Raw genomic sequence first — 22,164 nt, 5'->3', positions numbered from 1 at the left:
GAGCATTCAATTAATAGTCCAAATTTTATAAACTCTTCTAAAATACTTTTTACCCCTCGCCTATCTTCCAATTTCAAGGGGTATTGCTTTATCTTAACAGGTCGTGCCCCTTCTTTGAGTTTAACAACAACCAATTCAGCATTTTTAGCCTTTCCAGGTATTCCTGAGGCCCATACCTGGTATGGGTATACCCGGTCTTTTATTTCTTGTATAATTTCTTCTTCTCTAATTTGGGGTTCAGTAAGAACCAAACTTAAAATTTCAATGTGATTTTCATCTAGTATTTTAAATTCAATTTCCCCATTTCTAAATTTTATTTCGGGATTTAGTTGTTCTAATAGGTCCCTTCCCAGTAAGGGTCTGGGAGCCTCAGGCAGGTAGAGAAATTTGTGAATCCCCACACTCTTCCCAATTCTAAATTTTAATGGTCTCAAGAAAAAAGCCTTTTCAACCTGCCCAGTGGCTCCCACAACATTAACATTTTGTTTACTTATAGGTAACAAGGTTTGATTCAATACAGAGAATGTGGCTAACGCAGCCACTATCTCCTTTCCCAGCTTCCTTCTGTCCTCCCCATTCCGATATACTCTCCACGCTTCCTCCAGCAACTTTTCTAAATTCCTTATATCTGGTTCCTTAAGTTTCTAAAGTTTCTTTCTGATATCATTAGTGGATTGTCCCAGAAACAGAGATACCAGCTGCTGTGTGGCAGCTTCTGACTAGTAGTAAATCTTCTCACAGCAGCCCGTAAGCGATCTAAAAACTCCGTGGGCGTTTCAGTCTGCCCCTGCTTGATAGCATACAGAGCAGACCCGTTAACTGCCTTTGGGATCGCATGTTCTATTCCAAATTTGATCCAGGTTCGGTATCGTTGCAACAAACGGTACTGAGCTGGATCATTAGGGTCCCAACCCGGGTCCCTGGAGGGCACATGATCTTTGGCCGTGCCCTGTAAAACTCGTCCCTCAATCTGTGTTTCTACATGAGCTCAGGCTGCCTTTAATACAAGCTGCCTCTCAGTTTCAGTCATAGCATCTAGCATAAGATCCACATCTTTCCAATCCGGGTCCAAATTCTTAGTAATCCACTCAAACCTTTTCACAATCCCACTTGGGTCCTCCCTGTACCTCTCAACTGCATCCTTCCACTTATCCACATCATCCATCTGGAAAGGCACTTTTCTTCCGCCTTTCTGGGTTTCTCTCTCACCTTCAAACACCTCTGTCCAATACTACATGCTGAACAACATCGCTTCAACTTCCCTAACTCTTTCTGATTTTCCTTTTCCAAAGCCAACACCATGGGATCTTGGGGAGCAAAGTTAAAACCACAATCTTTCTGCCACTCAGGGTGATTTCGGAGGGGGAAAAACATATCCGCATACATAGCTTCGTCCCATTTTCCCTCCCTCCTTAAGAATAACAGGAGTTGCAGCAAGGCATTATACTTCAGAGTCCCATTCAAAGGCCACTTTTCTTCATCATCTAATTTATACAATGGCCATCACTGATTACAATACTTAGTTTTCTTATTCACATTTCCTCCATGTCCTTCCAGTGATATAAAATGCAACCTAATGGAGATTTCTTGGGTACCTCTTTACTTTGCTGTGACCCCCCCATTTTATTGGTCCCAGTTCTCTCCTGTATTCCCACAGTATCGTAACAGTTAGTTCCACGGTCCACACTTTACCACTTAGAGGGTTACAGAATTACTGTTTTACATCCTTACAACCTTTTTCTTTCGCTTTGTCCATCTCCGGCCGTTTCCCTCGCAGGACAACGAAACCGCGGATCAGGACTCCGCACTCACTTCGTACTAAGAGTACGTCTCATTCACACACACACAGGACAGCATACACACTTTTGACGACAAAACACTCAAATACCAATACAAAGTACGTCTCATTCACACACGCGCAGGACAGTACAGACACTTTTGACAACAAAAACGCTCACATACCAATACAATGAACAAAAATCCTAAAAGCAAACACAGAGCAACTACTGGTCCTTATAACATGCCAAACACAATCCCAAAATCAAATAACCGAGTTCCAAAGCTGAGATCCGATATACCCAAATGCAAGAGTTCCAAATGAGCACCAAAGTGCCCCCAAATGTATAACTTTAAGGCGCTAGCAGCCCGGTATACTCCACCAAGCGTGAACCACTCACGGCTTACAGGGGTTTCCAACAAATGACTAGTCCCAAACCAAATTTAAGAAAGAATACCTTTTTCCGAAGACGGTCCTTGTCTGCTCCCGCAGCGATCCGACTGAGGCAAGGAGTCCCTCTGGAAATTTTCCAGGGGTACCCTAGGGAGTCCCGTTCTCAACGGGTCCTGCAGCTGAGCAGAGAGGGTCCCATCTGGGTCGCCAAAACTGATACAAAAATTCACGGATGCTTCTCCTCACAGTCCGAATCTCCCCAAGGGAGAAACGGAGTATTCAGAGAGTCCCTGAAACGAAACTCAATAGCAACGACGTTACTATTAAGCAGGTATTCTTTATTGCAGCGCTGGGCAGCACTGGGGATTCTCCACCATAAGTGCTCCACCGATTTGGTGGACTTTCAGAGATTATATACTATGAAGTCCTACATATTCACAGGATTTCCGAGAATTCATTTGCATAAACATGAGATTCCCTGGAACTTATTAACATATGCAAATGTCCGATCCGCATGCGCAGTCGTCTCCCGTGGTGGTCTTCAGGTGGTCTTTGGGGGTCTTCAGATGAAGGCTCGTAATCTTCTTCACTGCTGACGCAGAAGTCACGGACACAGCACACGATCAATATGATCAAGCAAAATGTCGGTTTATTACATACACAGCTTAGTTAATATAGTTTCTTGCCTTCCTAATCATGCATAAACTTATCGCTAATTGGTTAACTATGTTTGGCAATATGCTGTTCATGCGCTACTAGCGATATTCTGATTCGTTCATAACAATAGTTCACACGCACCGCCCGCTTCTCCCATATCTTGTTTTCAACATTGCAAGGCAATAGTTTCTTCCTCTTAATCTGCTTGTTTCATGTCTTCCAAACCGCAGTCGACCTTCGCAGCATCCTTGAATTCCTCTTGCGTTAAATGCAGATTAAGTCCACATAGTCTGAGTCTGGGTTGCTCACTACATGTCCTTGGCTTTTCAGATATCCCACACTTCACTATGTGCCCCCCACGACATGGGGGCAGCTTCTGGCATCTTCTCACAGAAGCCACCCCTGTAGCCCCCCTGCTACCAAAACCTTGCCAGGCAAACCCAATACACCAATATCACCAAGGTCTTCAAGGCAGAAGGGGATACAGGTGGCAGAAGAGAAGAGTTTGTTGGAGCTGATAGGACTGGAACCGAGGACATGGGCAGACTGGGGAGTGGATTTCTGATGAGGAAATTGTGGTTGTGTTGTATTTGCAGCATCATCATCTAAATTCTTGCAGAGTTAATTGTAATGTAACAAATGTTGCTTTAACAGCTTCATTGTCTGTCATTCCTGTCACCTTTTTTGCTTATATTCTCAAACATGACCAGAATACATTTTCTCATTTGTCATTGCCTGCCTCTTCTTGCTCCTAGATATTCAGTGACTTCAATTTAGCTAGTGTTAAGGTAACTCCAAAGCAATTTGGAATTCTATTATTTTGAAAGAAGCTAAAGCTAAATGGGGCTCTTTCCTGCAGACATTCATGCACATAATTAAAATCATTCAAACAGTTGAGTGTGCTTAGAATTGGGCTCTGGATTTGTACTTTATTTGTAATCTCCCATTGAATGAATTAACACTGGTTTTCGTAGTTATAGGTTGAAAGAATTAAAATGCTTACTTCACAGGTTAAAACTGTTGAATTTGAAAGATTTAACTGTCTGGATATAAGGTTGTTTGTGCTGTATGACCTGGAAGAAGATTTGATTTAAAAAGTGTTCATGTTACTTCACAGACATTTCCAGTTTGTTTAATGGGTTTATTTTTAAAATGTCTTCATTTTGGTTTATGTCATTTTTCAATAGAAACTTCAGGGCTTTATATACAAAAAATAAAATAGTTCTTCTGTTTTCACCACTTGAGAGGGGGTGATTCAGTTTGATTTGAGTTATGAATGGGCTACCTCACCACCTACAAACTGCAGTCTTATAAAATATTTTTTTCTTACTTTCTGATCAGACAATTCACTTGAATAAAGGACTGTTGTGGTTTAACCACAGCTGGCAACTAAGCACCACACACCTGCTTGCTCACTTCCCCCACAATGGGATGAGGGAGAGAATCGGAAGAGTAAAAGTGAGAAAACTTGTCGGTTCAGATAAAGACAGTTTAATAGGTAAAGCAAAAGCCATACATGTAAGCAAAGCAAAGCAAGGAATTCATTCACTACTTCCCATCAGCAGGCAGGTGTTCAGCCATCTCCAGGAAAGCAGGGCTCCATCATGCATAACGGTTACTTGGGAAGACAAACGCCATCACTCCAGACGTCCCCCCCCCTTCCTTCTTCTTCCTCCAGCTTTTTATTGCTGAGCATGACGTCATATGGTATGGAATATCCCTTTGGTCAGTTGGGGTCAGCTGTCCTGGCTGTGTCCCCTCCCAACTTCTTGTGTACCCCCAGCCTACTTGCTGGTGGTGTGGTGTGAGAAGCAGAAAAGGCCTTGACTCTGTATAAGCACTGCTCAGCAGTAACTAAAACATCCCTGTGTTCTCAACACTGTTTTCAGCACAAATCCAAAACATACCCCCATACTAGCTACTATGAAGAAAATTAACTCTATGCCGGTCAAAACCAGCACAAGCCCAGATATTCTTACTCATTAAAAAATATTCCTTTCTTGCAAAGAAAAGTCTGACTTTGGTTTGGTTGGTTTTGGGTTTTTTTTGTTGGATTTTTTTAGGTCGTTTTGGGGGGTTTTTTTGGGTTTTTTGTTTTTTTTGGGGTTTTTTTGTTTTTTTTTTTTTTTTAATGAAAATACCAATTTCCATGCAGAGACCAAGTTACAAGAATGCATGGTTGTTTGGCTGACCAGGACTCTGGGAAGAGCATCCACTGCTCTGGCTTTCCCTTGAAGTTTTCCTGAGCCTTCGGAAAGCCAAAGGCTCGGCATGATCCTGCTGGTACTGTGGGCAACCTTGCCTGAAAAGCTTGGCTAATTTATAGGCATTGCTGGAGCTGCTCGTGGGTAGGGAGTTGCAGAAATCCTGTGTGACTGCTGGAGGTTGAGGTGGGGAAACGAGACTGTGAATGAGCTTCCTCAGCTAACCGTGGCAGTTTGGCTGATGGTGACCATGGGGTTTGTGTGGGTGAGACCTGAGAGGTGGCCAGCTCAGACTCAGCAGGCTTCTTAATTTGGGTACAGAACAAAACAAAAGTTTAGGGGATTTCATGGGGAAAGCTCCCTGGTCCCACTGCAGAGGGGCAGTTTTAGGCTTCTCAGCTCTTCTTTACCAGATCCATGTTGACTTGCATAGGGCTGTCTGTGCATCTTTAACTGGTTTACCTAGAAACAGCACCATGGTGCTTGGAGAACTGGGCTGTTTCTCGTAGAGTTTTGACAGGGTTTATGTGCCTAGGCAGAGGTTTTATGGGTAGCAGAGAGCTGTCTGTACACATTACATCATAACTTAATGTGATCAGATACATAGCCACTGGGCCTATGTATACGAGAATGGGTCATACGTGTACTCTTGTTCTGACTCTGACTTGTTCATTATCTGGATTTTTGCATTACCTGAGGTGGTATCTGCCTCTTTTCCCATTCCTTTGGATAGTGGGATGCTGAGTGTATATACGTGGCTAAGCCCTGTGACCTTTAGTTGGTGTCGGGGTGCACAACTGGTGATGAACACTGGAAGAACAGCTGATAAGTGAGGCAGTTACCTGTGGGGAAGCTGGGTCACTGCACGATCTATAATCTCTTTTTTCCCATTTTTTTGTTTTGCTCTCCTGAGTAATCTTTTTATCAAAGCTTGTATCACCCAAGCAGTTTAAATGCTAAAGGTAACTGGACTGTGAAGTCTGAATTGCATTGCTCTTGGCAGCACATTTTGACTTCCTGAGATGTGCTGTGGCTTTGGAGGAGAGAACAGCACTCAGCCATTGTAGGGCAAGAGAAGACTTTGTTATTGTAACCCAGGATAGTTTGCCTCCCCCATCCGAGTATGTAGAGTCCCAAGCACATCTTATCTCATTGTCACGGTAACCCAGGATAGTTCGCTTCCCCCCTCATCTGCACCCCCCCTTCACCCACCTTTGCACGGGCGCCAACGTGAGGGCCAGCTGCAGATCTCGGAATTCGGACAACAGTACCTGCATTACATCAACGAGTTCGCTAATGAGCAAAGCAGGACATTGCATATGTATGATATGTTAATCAGTGCAAGCTTTATTATCCACCCCTGTGGTGCTTTCCTTTGAGCTTCACCCCCGAGCAGGGCTCCACTGTGTTGGGTCCCCATTTGATTAGCGTTGGTGTCCTGGGGCTCCTGCCGTGGTAATGCTACACTTTCAATAAAGCCAAAGCTTTCACTTGCTGAGTTTTGTGCCTCGTCCCTGAGGGATCTGCACCTGCTTTTCACTTGTAACAGCCATCTTAAAAAGAAGGTGAAACACAATATTAAGGTGTACCAAGTCTAGTGTTCATGCTTAGACTTTGCTATTCCTTGAAATCACAGTGTGGCTAAGTGAAGATTCATAGGCCTTTTTTTTTCTTTGCTTGACTGGTTTTTAAGGCCAAATGAGTCAGTGAGAACAGACCAAATGAGGTTGGGAGAACATCTGTATTGGTCTCCTATGAACCAGAGGTCATGGAATTTGTCCTAGCTGTCCTCCACAACATCCAAGAAACGTGTTGTGATCTGGTGTCGATCACTATAGAGCCCTCATTGACAAGGATGTTTTCAAAAAGGTTAGACTGCACTGCATGTGACATTTCAGCAATAGTCACCAAGGGATGTCATCTCCTAAATATAGGAAGACAACAGCAGGTAACGCTTCTAATGACACCCAAAGCAGTAGTAAGAGTCCACTTCCAACAATTGTTGGATAACTCCCAGTGCAGAGGCAGGAGGAGCCTGAGATCTGTGGGAGAAGGGGAGGAGAGTAAAACGTGAAACTCTGAAACTTTGCTTCTATCTGTTTGTGGTTTTCCTGTGACTTGTGGATCTTCAGAGTGTGATTGCTGCTGTCAGGAGCACGTTGGGCAGCGCTGTTCGATTCAGTACCTCTATTTTAGGTGCTGTTTACCAGGCTGTTGTTAAGAGGGATGGCCAGAGCCAACAGTGAGGCAAGGGGAGGCCAGAGCGAAGTTCAGCTACACTTGCCCACTTTATGAATGATAAACTTAGCCACTAAAAGTAGTAGCTTCGCTGTGCCTCTTTGTAAATCTCTGTGAGACTGAAGAAACAATTCTGAACTGAAACGCATTCTCCCCGAGGGACTTTTTTCAGCACTAAGCCCAATTATCTTTTAAATGGGGGGTTTAGCCCTCCATGGAAGCCATAAATATGTCCATAGCTGAGCTGTAGTGGGTTGTATATTCCTGATTGTCCTATTAAGGGAATTCAGTGAAAGAAAACAGGAGACCATTCTCCCTAGTAAAAGTACTAGCAGCTGTTTTCTTGCACTCTAAGTGATACTGCACATTTTACTCTTGAATATCTAAATAGTGTTTGGCTACATCAATATTATCACCAGCAACTGTTAACAGATACAAATTCCTTAATACACTCTGGTTAATCTGTTATTATCTCAAACCCTTCGAGCCCCACATTGGGCGCCAAAAAGGACTGTCGTGGTTTAACCCCAGCCAGCAACTATGCACCACGCAGCCGCTCGCTCACTCCCCCCACCTCAGTGGGATGTGGGAGAGAATCGGAAGGGTAAAAGGGAGAAAACTCGTGAGTTGAGATAAAGACAGTTTAATAACTGAAGTAAAATAACATAGAATAGTAGTAATAGTAGTAGTAGCAGTAATAATAATAATAATTATAATAATAATAATAATAAAAACAAATAATAATAATACAATAATAATATACAAAGCAAGTGATACACTGTACAATTGCTCATCACCCGCCGACCGATGCCCAGCACGCCCCCAAGCAGTGATCGCTGCCCCCCAGCCAACTCCCCCAGTTTATATACTGAGCATGATGTCCTGTGGGTTGGAATAGCCCTTTGGTCACTTTGGGTCAGCTGTCCTGGCTGTGCCCCCTCCCAGCTTCTTGTGCACCCGGCACAGCATGGGAAGCTAAAAAGTCCTTGACTAGTGTAAGCCCTACTTAGCAACAACTAAAACATCAGCGTGTTATCAATATTATTCTCATCCTAAACCCAAAACACAGCTACTAGGAAAAGAATTAACTCTATCCCAGCTGAAACCAGGACAGAAAATACAATGGATACACACCATGGGCCACCATGTGGTTTTATCTGCGTGACCATGAAGAGGACATGAGGAAGTGGGATGGAAAATCTACCTCGACCCTAGAGGCATGGGTACATGAGTTGCAAGGAAAAACAACTACAAAAGGGGGTTCTTCCAGGAAAATTGCTGCTCCAGTTTCCAGTGAGCAGTTCCCCAGACAGGGTAGAAGGGCTGATTTTGTTTCTGATCCTAATAAAGGGACTTTTGATTCACATTTACAAGAAGTGAGTAACAAATGCTATGACCAGGACTAGAGGGGCCCTGCCTCCAGCCAGGTGGAGGAAAGGGACAACCGGGTGTACTGGACTGTGTGGATTCGATGGCCTGGCACATCAGACCCACAGCAGTATAAGGCTCTAGTGGACACTGGTGCACAGGGTACCCTCATGCCATCAAGCTATGAAGGGGCAGAACCCATCTGTATTTCTGGAGTGACAGAGGGATCCCAACAGCTGACTGTATTGGAGGCTGAAGTGAGCTTAACCGGGAAGGAGTGGCAGAAGCACCCCATTGTGACTGGCCCAGAGGCCCCGTGCATCCTTGGCATAGACTACCTCGGGAGAGGGTATTTCAAGGACCCAAAAGGGTACCGGTGGGCTTTTGGTATAGCTGCCTTGGAGAGGGAGGAAATTAAACAGCTGTCTACCCTGCCCGGTCTCTCGAAGGACCCTTCTATTGTGGGATTGCTGAGGGTCAAAGAACAACAGGTGCCAATCGCTACCATGACAGTGCACCGACGGCAATATTGCACCAACAGAGACTCCCTGATTCCCATCCATAAGTTGATTCGTCGACTGGAGAGCCAAGGAGTGATCAGCAAGACTCACTCACCATTTCACAGTCCCATATGGCCAGTTCAAAAGTCTAATGGAGAGTGGAGACTAACAGTAGGCTATCGGGGCCTGAACGAAGTCACGCCACCACTGAGCGCTGCCGTGCCGGACATGCTAGAACTTCAATACGAATTGGAGTCAAAGGCAGCCAAGTGGTATGCCACCATTGACATCGCTAATGCGTTTTTCTCGATCCCTTTGGCAGCAGAGTGCAGGCCACAGTTTGCTTTCACTTGGAGGGGGGTCCAGTACACCTGGAATGGACTGCCCCAGGGGTGGAAACACAGCCCCACCATTTGCCATGGACTGATCCAGACTGCACTGGAACAGGGTGGGGCTCCAGAACATCTGCAATACATTGATGACATCATCCTGTGGGGCAACACAGCAGCAGCAGTTTTTGAGAAAGGGAAGCAAATAGTCCAAATTCTTCTGGAGGCCAGCTTTGCCATAAAACAAAGTAAGGTCAAGGGACCTGCATAGGAGATCCAGTTTTTAGGAATAAAATGGCAAGATGGACGTCGTCAGATCCCAATGAATGTGAACAACAAAATAACAGCCATGTCTCCACCAACCAGCAAAAAGGAAACGCAAGCTTTCTTGGGCATTGTGGGTTTTTGGAGAATGCATATTCCAAATTACAGTCTGATCGTAAGCCCTCTCTGTCAAGTGACTCAGAAGAAGAACGATTTCAAATGGGGCCCTGAGCAACGACAAGCCTTTGAACAAATTAAACAGGAGATATAGTCCATGCAGTAGCCCTTGGGCCAGTCCAGGCAGGACAAGATGTAAAAAATGTGCTCTACACTGCAGCCGGGGAGAATGGCCCTACCTGGAGCCTCTGGCAGAAAGCACCAGGGGAGACTCGAGGTCGACCCCTAGGGTTTTGGAGTCGGGGATACAGAGGATCCGAGGGTGGCTATACTCCAACTGAAAAAGAGATATTGGCAGCATGTGAAGGGGTTCGAGCTGCTTCGGAAGTGGTTGGTACTGAAGCACAGCTCCTCCTGGCACCCGACTGCCGGTGCTGGGCTGGATGTTCAAAGGGAGGATCCCCTGTACGCATCATGCAACTGATGCTACATGGAGTAAGTGGGTCGCACTCATCACACAACGGGCTCGAATAGGAAACCCCAGTCGCCCAGGAATCTTGGAAGTGATCATAGACTGGCCAGAAGGCAAGGATTTCGGAATATCGCCAGAGGAGGAGGAGGTGACGCGTGCTGGGGAGGCCCCACCGTATAATAAACTACCAGAAAATGAGAAGCACTATGCCCTGTTCACTGATGGGTCCTGTCGTCTTGTGGAGAAGCATCGGAGGTGGAAAGCTGCTGTATGGAGTCCTGTACGACAAGTGGCAGAAACTGCTGAAGGAGAAGGTGAATCAAGTCAGTTTGCAGAGGTGAAAGCCATCCAGCTGGCTTTAGATATTGCTGAATGAGAAAAGTGGCCAATGCTCTCTCTCTATACTGACTCATGGATGGTGGCAAATGCCCTGTGGGGGTGGTTACAGCAATGGAAGCAGAGCAACTGGCAGCGCAGAGGCAAGCCCATCTGGGCTGACGCGTTGTGGCAAGATATTGCTGCCCGGATAGAGAACCTGGTTGTAAAAGTAGGTCACGTAGATGCTCACGTACCCAAGAGTTGGGCCACTGAAGAACATCAAAACAACCAGCAGGTGGATCAGGCTGCTAAGATTGAAGTGGCTCAGGTGGACCTGGACTGGCAACAGAAGGGTGAATTATTTCTAGCTTGGTGGGCCCATGACACCTCAGGCCATCAAGGAAGAGATGCAACCTATAGATGTGCTCGTGATCGAGGGGTGGACTTGACCATGGACACTATTGCACAGGTTATCCATGAATGCGAAACATGCGCTGCAATCAAGCAAGCCAAGCGGTTCAAGCCTCTCTGGTATGGAGGACGATGGCTGAAATATAAAGATGGGGAGGCCTGGCAGATTGACTAGATCACACTCCCACAAACCCGCCAAGGCAAGCGCCATGTGCTTACAATGGTGGAAGCAACCACCGGATGGCCGGAAACATATCCCGTGCCCCATGCCACCGCCCGGAACACTATCCTGGGCCTTGAAAAGCAAGTCCTATGGCGACATGGCACCCCAGAACGAATTGAGTCAGACAACGGGACTCATTTCCGAAACAGCCTCATAGACACCTGGGCCAAAGAGCATGGCATTGAGTGGGTATATCACGTCCCCTATCATGCACCAACCTCCGGGAAAATCGAACGATACAATGGACTGTTAAAGACTACACTAAAAGCAGTGGGTGGTGGGACATTCAAACATTGGGATACACATTTAGCAAAGGCCACCTGGTTAGTCAACACTAGGGGATCTGCCAATCGAGCTGGCCCTGCCTAGTCAAGACTTTTACGTACTGTAGAAGGGGATAAAGTCCCTGTAGTGCACATAAAAAATATGATGGGGAAGACAGTCTGGGTTGCTCCTGCCTCAGGCAAAGCTAAATCCATTCGTGGAATTGCTTTTGCTCAAGGACCTGGGTGCACTTGGTGGGTGATGCAGAAGGATGGGGAAGCCCGATGTGTACCTCAAGGGGATTTGATTTTGGGTGAAAATAGCCAATGAACTGAACTGTGTAATGTTAGTTGCTATATAATACCGGATGTCATCACTTCTGTGATTACTATATGCCATATCAACAGTATACAGTAAGAATCACCCAAATTAATGAAGAATGAACTTTGAGGAAACCAAGCAAAGTGCAGTGGTGATAGAACCACAACTGGCTTCAGCATGCAACAATCCAACACCACACACCATCTCTCCTGCCCTGAAGGACTGTTATGACAGATGAAGCCCAAAGTCATGGACTAAATGAACTCAATGAACATTTTAGAGGGATGGCCCATAGACTAAGGGAATGATATCTATGTGTATATATCAAAATACAGGAAAGGTGGTGGTGATTAACTGGAATGTATTGGAAAGTGTAGGACCTGGGCATGACATAGATAGTATGGAATAAGTGGTGGATACTGTCCTGGTTTCAGCTGGGATAGAGTTAATTTTCTTCTTGGTAGCCGGTATGGGGCTGTGTTTTGGATTTAGGATGAGAACAATGTTGAAAACACACTGATGTTTTAGTTGTTGCTAAGTAGTGCTAAGTAGTGCTAAGTTGTTGCTAAGTTGTTGCTAAGCAGTGCTTACACTAGGCAAGGACTTTTCAGCTTCCCATGCTCTGCCCGGTGCACAAGAAGCTGGGAGGGGGCACAGCCAGGACAGCTGACCCAAAGTGGCCAAAGGGCTATTCCATACCATATGACGTCATGCTCGGTATATAAATTGGGGGAGTTGACCGGGGGGCAGCAATGGTTGCTTGGGGATGTGCTGGGCATTGGTTGGCGGGTGGTGAGCAATTGCACAATGTATCACTTGCTTTGTGTATTATTATTATTATTACTACTACTACTACTACTACTATTACTACTATTCTATTTTACTTCAGTTATTAAACTGTTCTTATCTCAACCCACGAATTTTCTCACTTTCACCCTTCCAATTCTCTCCCCCATCCCACCGGTGGGGGGGCAGTGAGTGAGTGGCTGTGTGGTGCTTAGTTGCTGGCTGGGGTTAAACCACGACACTTCTCTCTTGAGCAGAGGGATGCTTACTCCTAATGGCTGAGATACTGGTCCATACAGGTGAGGAGTAGGACATGTCCTTTTTGAATTGCTGGAACTCCCAGGATAATTTCTCAGCTAGCATGTCAGGCAGTTTCTCCGCAGCCGAGACATGGGCCCATAGGGAGGAAGAGAGACTTTCTTCGTATTGTCGGTGTTGGCCGGCCAATTCATCCACTGTTGGTCCCTCTTCATCTTTCCAGGTCATTATTGCCAATTAGTTTGCATACGATGATGGTGTGCTCCGTACAATCTTCTGCCACATGGGTCGTGTTCATTGGACTTCATCTGGATCTTTGGGTAACTGCTCATTGTCCAGGTCATTATAAATCACCTCCAGCACAGCTAATTCCCTCAGGTACTGGATACCTCTCTCCATGGTGGTCCACTCGCCTGGGTGACATATAACATCTTCCTTGAAGGGATACCTTTCCTTCATGCCTGACAGGAGTCGCCTCCAGAGGCTGAGGGCTTGTGCCCCTTTTCCAATTGCTTTGTCAATGCCCCCTTCCCTAGAAAGGGATCCCAGCTGCTTGGCTTCCCTGCCCTCTAATTCCAGGCTACTGGCCTCGTTATCCTAGCATCGATGCAGCCAGGTGACAATGTGCTCGCCTGGACGATGACTGAAATCTTTTCGCATATCTCGCAGCTCACTCAGGGACAGGGATCGTGTGGTTACCATCTCATTTGTGGGTTCTGCCTCTTCCTCCTCCTGTTCTTGTGATGGCCCTGGTTCATCATCAGCCCTTACTAAATGAGCTGATTTTCTCATGTATTTTTTCTTGTGTATAGGGGCAACTGATACTGGCATGGGTTTGTTCTCTGGCGTAGCTGCAGAGCCTGTCGCGGGGGCTGGTGTAGCTACAGCACCTGTCACAGGGGCTGGCGCAGCCACAGCGCCTGTCGTTTTGTCATCAGATCCAGAGACCTTCTCTTCCCCTTGAGGGTTCTGAATAGTGTTGAATAGGGCTCGGTAGGCATGGGCCAGGCCCCAGCACATTGCAGTGATTTGTGTCTCTCTGGAGTTGTCAGGGTGACAGCATACTTTTTCCAAATACTGTACTAGTTTTTCAGGGTTCTGCACTTGTTCAGGGGTGAAGTTCCAAAACACTGGAGGTGCCCGTTGTCCTAGGTACCTGCCCATACACATCCCACACACCCTGCCACTCATAACTATCCAGCCTTGGAAGAGATCTCTGGATGATATTCTTAAAATGCTTATTAACCTTAGACAAAACCAAAACAATATTCTCAAGAACTACCAATGGATATATCTTAACTACCCAAGGATGTTCAAGATAAAGTTGTTGTAATGAAGGAGGAAACATCATAGAAGAAAGCAGCGAAGGTGCCATTCTGTATTTCCTCCATAAAAATCCTCTCAGAGGAAGAGGTATAATTGCTAATTGTCTCCATGAGGTGGTACCTGAAGTACAGTAATGGCTTCACTACAGAACCCAAATACCAGATAGTGCTCAAGGTCAGTGTTTTAATAACAAATCTCCCAGGCAAAACATCACTAATCACTGCAGAGCACAGCAAACTACAAAACCCAACGCCAATCTTTAACACATACTGCAAAAACAAGAGCATGGTACAGATCAAGTAGACTAATACCGAGAATGGAGGAATCAATATTGTGACCAGCAACTGTTAACAGATACAAATTCCTTAATACACTCTGGTTAATCTGTTATTATCTCAAACCCTTCGAGCCCCACGTTGGGCGCCAAAAAGGACTGTCGTGGTTGAACTCCAGCCAGCAACTAAGCACCACACAGCCACTCACTCACTCCCCCCATCCCAGTGGGATGGGAGAGAAAATTGGAAGGGTGAAAGTCAGAAAACTCGTGGGTTGCGATAAGAACAGTTTAATAATTGAAGTAAGATAAAATAGAATAGTAGTAAGAGGAGTAGGAGTAGTAGTAATAATAATACAGTAATAATATACAAAGCAAGTGATACATTGTGCAATTGCTCACCACCCGCCGACCGATGCCCAGCCAGTCCCCGAGCAGCGATCGCTGCCCCCCCAGCCAATTCCCCCAGTTTATATGCTGAGCATGACGTCATATGGTATGGAATAGCCCTTTGGCCAGTCTGGGTCAGCTGTCCTGTCTGTGCCCCCTCCCAGCTTCTTGTGCACCTGGCAGAGCATGGGAAGCTGAAAAGTCCTTGCCTAGTGTAAGCCCTACTTAGCAACAACTAAAACATCAGTGTGTTATCAACATCATTGTTCTCATCCTAAATCCAAAACACAGCACTATACCAGCTACTAGGAAGAAAATCAACTCTATCCTAGCTGAAACCAGGACATATGAGTAAGCTGGTTAGGACAACAGGACAAGAGGAAAGCAAAAGGAATATAGATGAATGCATGACGAAAATACATATTTAAACAAGCTGTTCAAATTACTTATACATGTAGAAAGACAAAACATTTGCTGTATTTTTCAGTCAGGAGGAATCTGCATACTTCTGAATAGCTCACATCTGCTCCGTTCAGTGTCAACCAAGTTAAGTCTTATTTTCTTTTTGTAGTATTTAATGGGTCCTCCTTGTTCAGGTTACAAAACGTGGAGGTTCTCAGTGCACTGTGCTCTCTTCTCTGTACCTTCCACGTAGGAATCCCCATTTTTACGCTCAAATATGTGCACAAAGACCTTAATTAAGAAAAAATATTTTTCTGAACTATCCTGCTTGTAATGTTCAGTTGCTTCTGTGATGTTTTCCCCCCTTCCTGCACTTTCTTCTCTGTGTTTTACATTATCAGTAGCTAAAAGCTACCTGCTGCCAACTTGTTCACCTTAATTTTCTGCTGTGAGAACTGTGCTGCCTCTCTTGACTTCAGTATTTCTTAGTAGTGGTTGGGACTGTGTTGCATATTGGCCACAGTGGTCAAGTTTAGCTGCCTCTTCTGCAACTTCAAGTTGCCAGCAGTTGTAGACCAGACAATAAAAGACAAATGGTTTAATCTTAATACCATTTTGAGCCCACTGCTGCAATCAGTTAATCGTGTGTGTGTGTGTGTATATGTATACACACACACATTTATTCTGACATTAAATCCTACTGAAATAAAAGGGACTTCAGTGGACAAAGTGAGGGTTTGCAAGATCCATCCCTTGGTAATATCAATAGCTATGCCTTGTTTTAAACAAGACTGGATTTACTTTGATTTCTAGATTAGTACAGGTTACACTGAGCAGAACATTTAATGTGTATCATTGATTTTCCCTGTAATGTTGTTGAAACACAAATCACTGCTCTAATCATTTGCTTTACCATTAAAATTCTGTATGCAGATCTGGGCCCCTGGGATATCAACGTGTAACCAGTTACTCCATGATCTAATCAAGCTCTGCGAGGAATATGCTATTACTTCAACGCTTAGCAGTAGAAAGCTTCATCAAAATGGAAGGTTTATCTAATGTTTAAAATAAAATGCAGTTCAAAGAAACAACTGTGAAAAGCAGGGGTGTACAAAATTTTAAGACATTTAGCTTAAACAAAGCCAAATCCAAGCCAGAGTTTAAGATGATTTGTTGTGACTCTATTTATTGTTAAAGAAGAAAATTTTATAGCTGTCACTTCAGTTTATAGGTTTTTTTTCCAGTTAAAATAGCGTCGCCATCAGAAATGACTGACTAGCGGGATTTCTTTAATGTGATACTTATTTGCCACAGCATGCGTGCTTTGGAAAGTAATTTTGAAAAGCACCTACAAAAGCATCAGTAGCAGAAGGCATGACTTGTGCTCTGAACTCATTTTGATGCTAGGAGTTGGATCTCTGAGGGCCTAGTGTTACAGTCCATTTCAGAGATACAAGTCCTGCTGTCCTCGAAGGAGTTTTTCAAGCGGTGTGACATAGGCTGAGGAGCAGACCTGTTTGCTGTGGTGAGTCTGACCGGAAGCATCCCCTCCGTCTGGGACAGTGGGAGCGTGGCTCTGCCTGGAGCCGGCCGGTATTTCTGTATAAACTGCCAGATTTTACCACCAGGTATTCAGAAGGCTAATGGTAGACAAGGGCATGTCCTAGGGTCAGCTCATCTCTCCATAAAGCAAGACAAAGTCTCTTACAGAAGAATTATCATGTGTTTGCAGATGTCCTAAGCTTTATCAGCTGCTTTCATGTAAACGTCTAAATGCTGAGCAAAATAAGTTGTTGGGGGTTTTTTTTGTGTTTTTTTTTTTTTTTTTAAATGGACGTACCTTGAAACAAAGAGAATTTTACATAGCAAAATGTCTTAGATATTTGTATGCAACTATGTTATGTTGTGGAAAATTATAATTTCTGTACATAGGCATATTAAGTAATATGTCCTGTTCTTGTCAAGAGCATGCAGTACAGTTTCTGTATTTTATCAGTGGCATGCAATGCTATCCTTGGCTCTATATCTGTTGTACTTATGTAGCAAAGGAAAGCAAAGAATTTTAGAGGTATATTTAAGAAGGAAAACAGCATTTAGTAACCTTGTAGATGACCAGATGAGACTTGAAATAAAGAAAAGGTCAGAAAGGTTACATGTCCTTGGCATTTTTCAACTCATATTTTAGCTGGCTATGAAGATGGGGGGGGGTGTTGTTTGGATGGTTTGTTTTATTCTTTGGTTCTGCAAACTGGATGGTGCATGATTCAGTGTGCAGGGCCAGACTCTCCTCTTCTTGCTGGCTCTAGGGATTTATTGTGTGACTGACTTTGCTGGAGTTATACCAGGCTTGTTTTGACATTCAGAGCCCGCTGACTTCAGTGAGCTTAAAGGCATAAGTAAGAGCTAAAAGAGTTGAGGGAGTGCCCAGACAAGCAGTGAAACAGGCACTGCCTTTCCTTCAAGTTCCTGCAAGGTGCTGGTGGGGTAAATGCTGTCAGACAAATGTAGTGTATTGAGAAAAAGGACAGGGGAGGAGTCTGTTGGCGAGTGTTGGTATAGGTCAGAACATTATGTTTGTTAAGAAAGAATCATTAATGACTTTTAATATATGAATACAATATTGATCATTTTCCTTTTTTGTGTTTTTAGGGTCTCATGACTCGTTTAGCTTCTACATCGATGAAGCCTCTCCAGTTGGGCCTGAACAGCCAGAGACAGTCCAGAATTTTGTGTCTGTTTTTGGGACTGTGGCTAAAAAGCTGATGAGGAAGTGGTTGGCTACACAGACCATGAACTTCGCCAGCCAGCTGGGAGCAGGTATACGGTATTTTGATCTTAGAATTTCCACCAAGCCCAGACAACGAACTCTACTTTGCTCATGGTTTATTCAGTGCCAAAGTCAAGGAGGGTCTGGAAGAGATCAATGCATTTCTCGCTGACCACCCAAAAGAAGTGGTCTTCTTGGACTTCAATCACTTCTATGGGATGCAGAAATACCATCATGAAAAGCTTGTCCAAATGCTCAAAGACATGTACGGAAACAAAATGTGTCCTGCTATATTTGCCCATGAAGTAAGTCTCCAGTACTTGTGGGAAAAGGAACATCAAGTGCTGGTGTTCTATCACAGTCCAGTGGCTCTCGAGGTACCATTTCTTTGGCCAGGTCAGATGATGCCAGCTCCCTGGGCAAACACAACAGATCCAGAAAAACTGATTCAATTCCTCCAGGCATCAATCACCGAAAGAAGAAAGAAGGGCTCCTTTTTTATATCTCAGGCAGTGCTGATGCCAAAGGCTAGTACAGTGGTGAAAGGGGTTGCTAGTGGTCTCAGAGAAACGATCACAGAAAGGTAAGTTTTTGGTGGGTAAGATATGCTGACTGTGCTGAATGTGTGTTGGTAACGCTGCTTTTCTAATTCCTTTTAAAGAAACTCCAGCAGATGTGTTTCTTCCATGCTACTGTGGGTTAGAGTCAGAACTTGGGCATAATCCTAAAATATTTAAACACATCGAAGGAGAAGCTTTTGTATCTTGAAAGAAAATCTGGCACTAAAGCCTAATGAGATCTTATGGGATTGGCTTGTTTGGCTTTTGTTTGTTTGGTGTTTTTTGTTTTTTTTTTTTTCTTTTTCTGAATGCAGGTTTTTCCATTTGTTTTGTTTTTTAAATGTGGTTTCTTACCATGAGCGCTGAACATCTTTCCTCAGATTTCCTTACTGCATGTGGACAAATCTATCATCTGAATGATCTAGATCATTTAAGTTTTTATTTATGCACCAGGCTTCAGGTATTGGGTTGTCCTGGTTGTCCTGTCAGGCTGGAGGTGCACAAGAAGCTGAGAGGGAGCATAGATAGGACAGCAGACCCAAACTGGCCAAAAGGCTATTCCATACCATATGACATCATGCTCAGTATATAAACTGGGGGAGTTGGCCAGGGGGGCACAGCCACTGCTCGGGAACTGGCTGGGCATTGGTCAGCAGGTGGTGAGCAATTGCATTGTGCATCACTTGTTTTGTATATTCTTTTATCATTATTATTATTATTATTTTCCCTTCCTTTTCTGTCCTATTAAATTGGTTTTATCTCAACCCATGAGTTTTACCTTTTTTCCGATTCTCTCCCTCATCCCACTTGGGGGGGAGTGAGCGAGCAACTGTGTGGTGTTTAGCTGCCTGCTGGGTTAAACCACAACATGGGTAAACGATTTTTTTCATTTTGGCTCATTAACAAAGCCTGACACTGCAGAATTTGAATCCTTAATTACCTTTATACACCTTAAAGATGCATGGCTTCTCTCTCTGCACACCATCACACACTATATCAAAGATGTCAGGACACCATTAGAGTGAATTTGCCTCCTAACAGTCCTTCATTTATCTTACAGAATTTCTTGAGGGAAGAGACTGCAGACCATTGTAGAGGTTGTGTACGTGGAATACTGTGTTGACAGGCCATTAGTTGTTACATGACAAAAAATGCCATCTGTGCAAGACATGCATCATTTATACCATTCTGACTTTGATAAATCATGGCCAATTTTCAGCTTAAAGGCATATATGTGTGACTATGTTCTTGACAACTTGGTAAGAAACCTGGGATTTAATGCCAAGACACAAGAGCTTGCTTTTTTTGCCCCTTAAAAAAAAAAGAAGGGTTGCATCTATGGGATGAATGACACAGTGCCTGTGACACTACACCCTGCAAAGAAAACATGCCTCATTTTTGAGAAAGGTTGAGCCATTTTTATGACAGCTTTCCCAAGTGACTGTTAACTAGAAAAAACGGGGAAAAACTTTACCTGAAATGGTAAAACACTGATACAGAAGGTTTTATAAGAAGCTGAATATGATTCAGAAGTGCTTGTGTGACTGTACTTGCAGCTGTTTGTATATCCTCCACATATGTTTTTATAGGCTCCATTGGACTGGGGATCTCCCTTTCTGATGAGTCTGAAGAACACTTCTCTGTACTGAAATACTACTTTGTTGATGGATTTTACTGTTAAACACTCACCTTGTTGTTCAGGTATTTGTTTTCCCTGGTAAACATCTTTCTGAGTGTTCTTTAGAACATGAAGTAGCACAATCAAGAAACTACCAGGTTCTTCTTAAAACTTGCTGCATCAGTAAAATAGCCAGTGAAAAAACGTTTTCTTCTTCTCTGGCTCATAATGTGCTTCCTTGAAGCTGTTTGTTTGGAAAAATAAAAAGTTCAAATGGATTCTAGATATGTTTGGCTGAGCTCTGAGTGACAAGTCTTTGAACTCTTAGGATGCCTTTGTCTACAGCAAATATTGAGATTATAACTAACTTGAAATGTCAGTAAATAATTGGGCCGGAATACCTGGCAATGTTTTTTTTTTCCAAATTGCAACTGAGATTTTCACATGAGCCACAAGCGTGTAATCATGTCTGCTCCATGAATACTTTTTTCCTTCTTTGCATAACTTTTAACTATTGCAAAAGAAATGGACCCTTAAAATTATCTCCAAAGCTGGTATTTAGTCGTCCAAGTGTGGCATCTCATTTTTAAATCCTACTACTTATTACAAAAATACACTGCAGGAAGACACAGGCTTGGAATATGTGTTAATCTACACAGAAACTGAGCTCATATATTGAGTTAACTGCTCTGAAAGTAAACATCAAGTATACTCAGAACTGCTCCTCATGTGATGCTGATCCTGTTAAAAAAATAAATAGATGAGCAATTAAAGGATGCAACACAATTAGTAGAATTTACAGAATTCTCTTCAATCTCGCTGCATTAATATGTCAGCAACTTAAAAGTATGGAATCCATACTAAAGGAGTTGGGGCATATGTTCCAGCTGTGCTGTGTTTGGTACTTTGAACCATCTCATGATTATTTGTAAAAACATTATTCTGTCCTTTTCAGAATAAATACACAGATCAAATTCCATTATTGTGTCCAGGTAGATATGTGTATTTGTTGGCAGTTGCTGCATAGATTTATAGATTTTATACTATTTTCTGCTTATTAATAAATGCTGGTGAAGAGCTTTGCATTAAGAATGCAGTACGTTGCTTTTGGCAGCAGTTTTATAACCATATTTGGGTGGGGTTTTTCCCCCACATTGAATTTTGGAAGATCTGAATGCAAATGTGGAATAAGGTTGAATTTTTCAAATAATTCTGGTGTGGTGTCCCCCGTTGCCCCGTCGCCCCCCCCCCCCGAAATATTACATTTAAGAAATGTTCCTTCTTTTTGGTATTTTCAAATAAAACCCTTAGTCATCTCTTTTTTCCCCCCATCTGTACAGTGGCAATTGACATATTGACTTAATTCTGAAAATAGAGCAAAGTTTGGATCCTTTCAGATCCAATAAGATGTATCAGATTTTGATCTCTGAAGTTGTTTGTTGCTCAGGATATTATTTACGATTTGAATAGCAACGGCCAACTGAGAGGGAGAACGTGGTTTCTCTCAGTTGCAGCATCAGTCAGACCAGGAAAACTGCAAGCAGACACCGTGCAGCAATCCATGCTTCTTTCTGTTTCTCTGTAGCTCGTGCTGTGAAAGAGCACGATAAAATATTCCTCCATAGCCAACACAAGATACTTGGTTTAATAGCTCTTCAGTGCAGCTTCTTCTTGTGGCAGAGGTCCACACGTTCAAACTGCAGTAGAGCAGTCTCCTAAGGTGATGCTGATCATCCCTTTTCAGAAGAAGAAGTGATGTTAGCACAGATGTGAAAGATGGGAGGCCCATGGTAACCTAGATAAAAGAAACAGTTTCATGCTCCTAAGATTGAATTCAATAGAAGATATACCAGGACTGTTTTTCACTGATAATGCTTGCTCACAGGCTTTACTGCTGTCATCACAGGTGATACTCTGTGGGACAATA

At 43.7% G+C, this 22,164-nt stretch overlaps 1 protein-coding gene across 1 annotated transcript in view; it reads left to right on the top strand.

Annotated features, from left to right (window-relative positions):
* Positions 1–22,164, top strand: part of LOC309601916 (PI-PLC X domain-containing protein 3-like) — a gene marked incomplete at both ends in the record, with an annotated part of 139,120 nt that overhangs the window by 90,139 nt on the left and 26,817 nt on the right. Inside the window, 3 exon segments of the mRNA XM_082335177.1 lie at positions 16,226–16,316; positions 17,942–18,143; positions 18,145–18,642. Of these exon segments, the coding sequence (XP_082191303.1) occupies positions 16,226–16,316; positions 17,942–18,143; positions 18,145–18,642 (791 nt within the window).

This window comes from Platalea leucorodia (genome assembly GCF_965183815.1).
Source record: "Platalea leucorodia genome assembly, chromosome: W".
Lineage (NCBI taxonomy): Eukaryota > Metazoa > Chordata > Aves > Pelecaniformes > Threskiornithidae > Platalea > Platalea leucorodia.
This window is presented reverse-complemented; position numbering and strand designations above follow the sequence as displayed.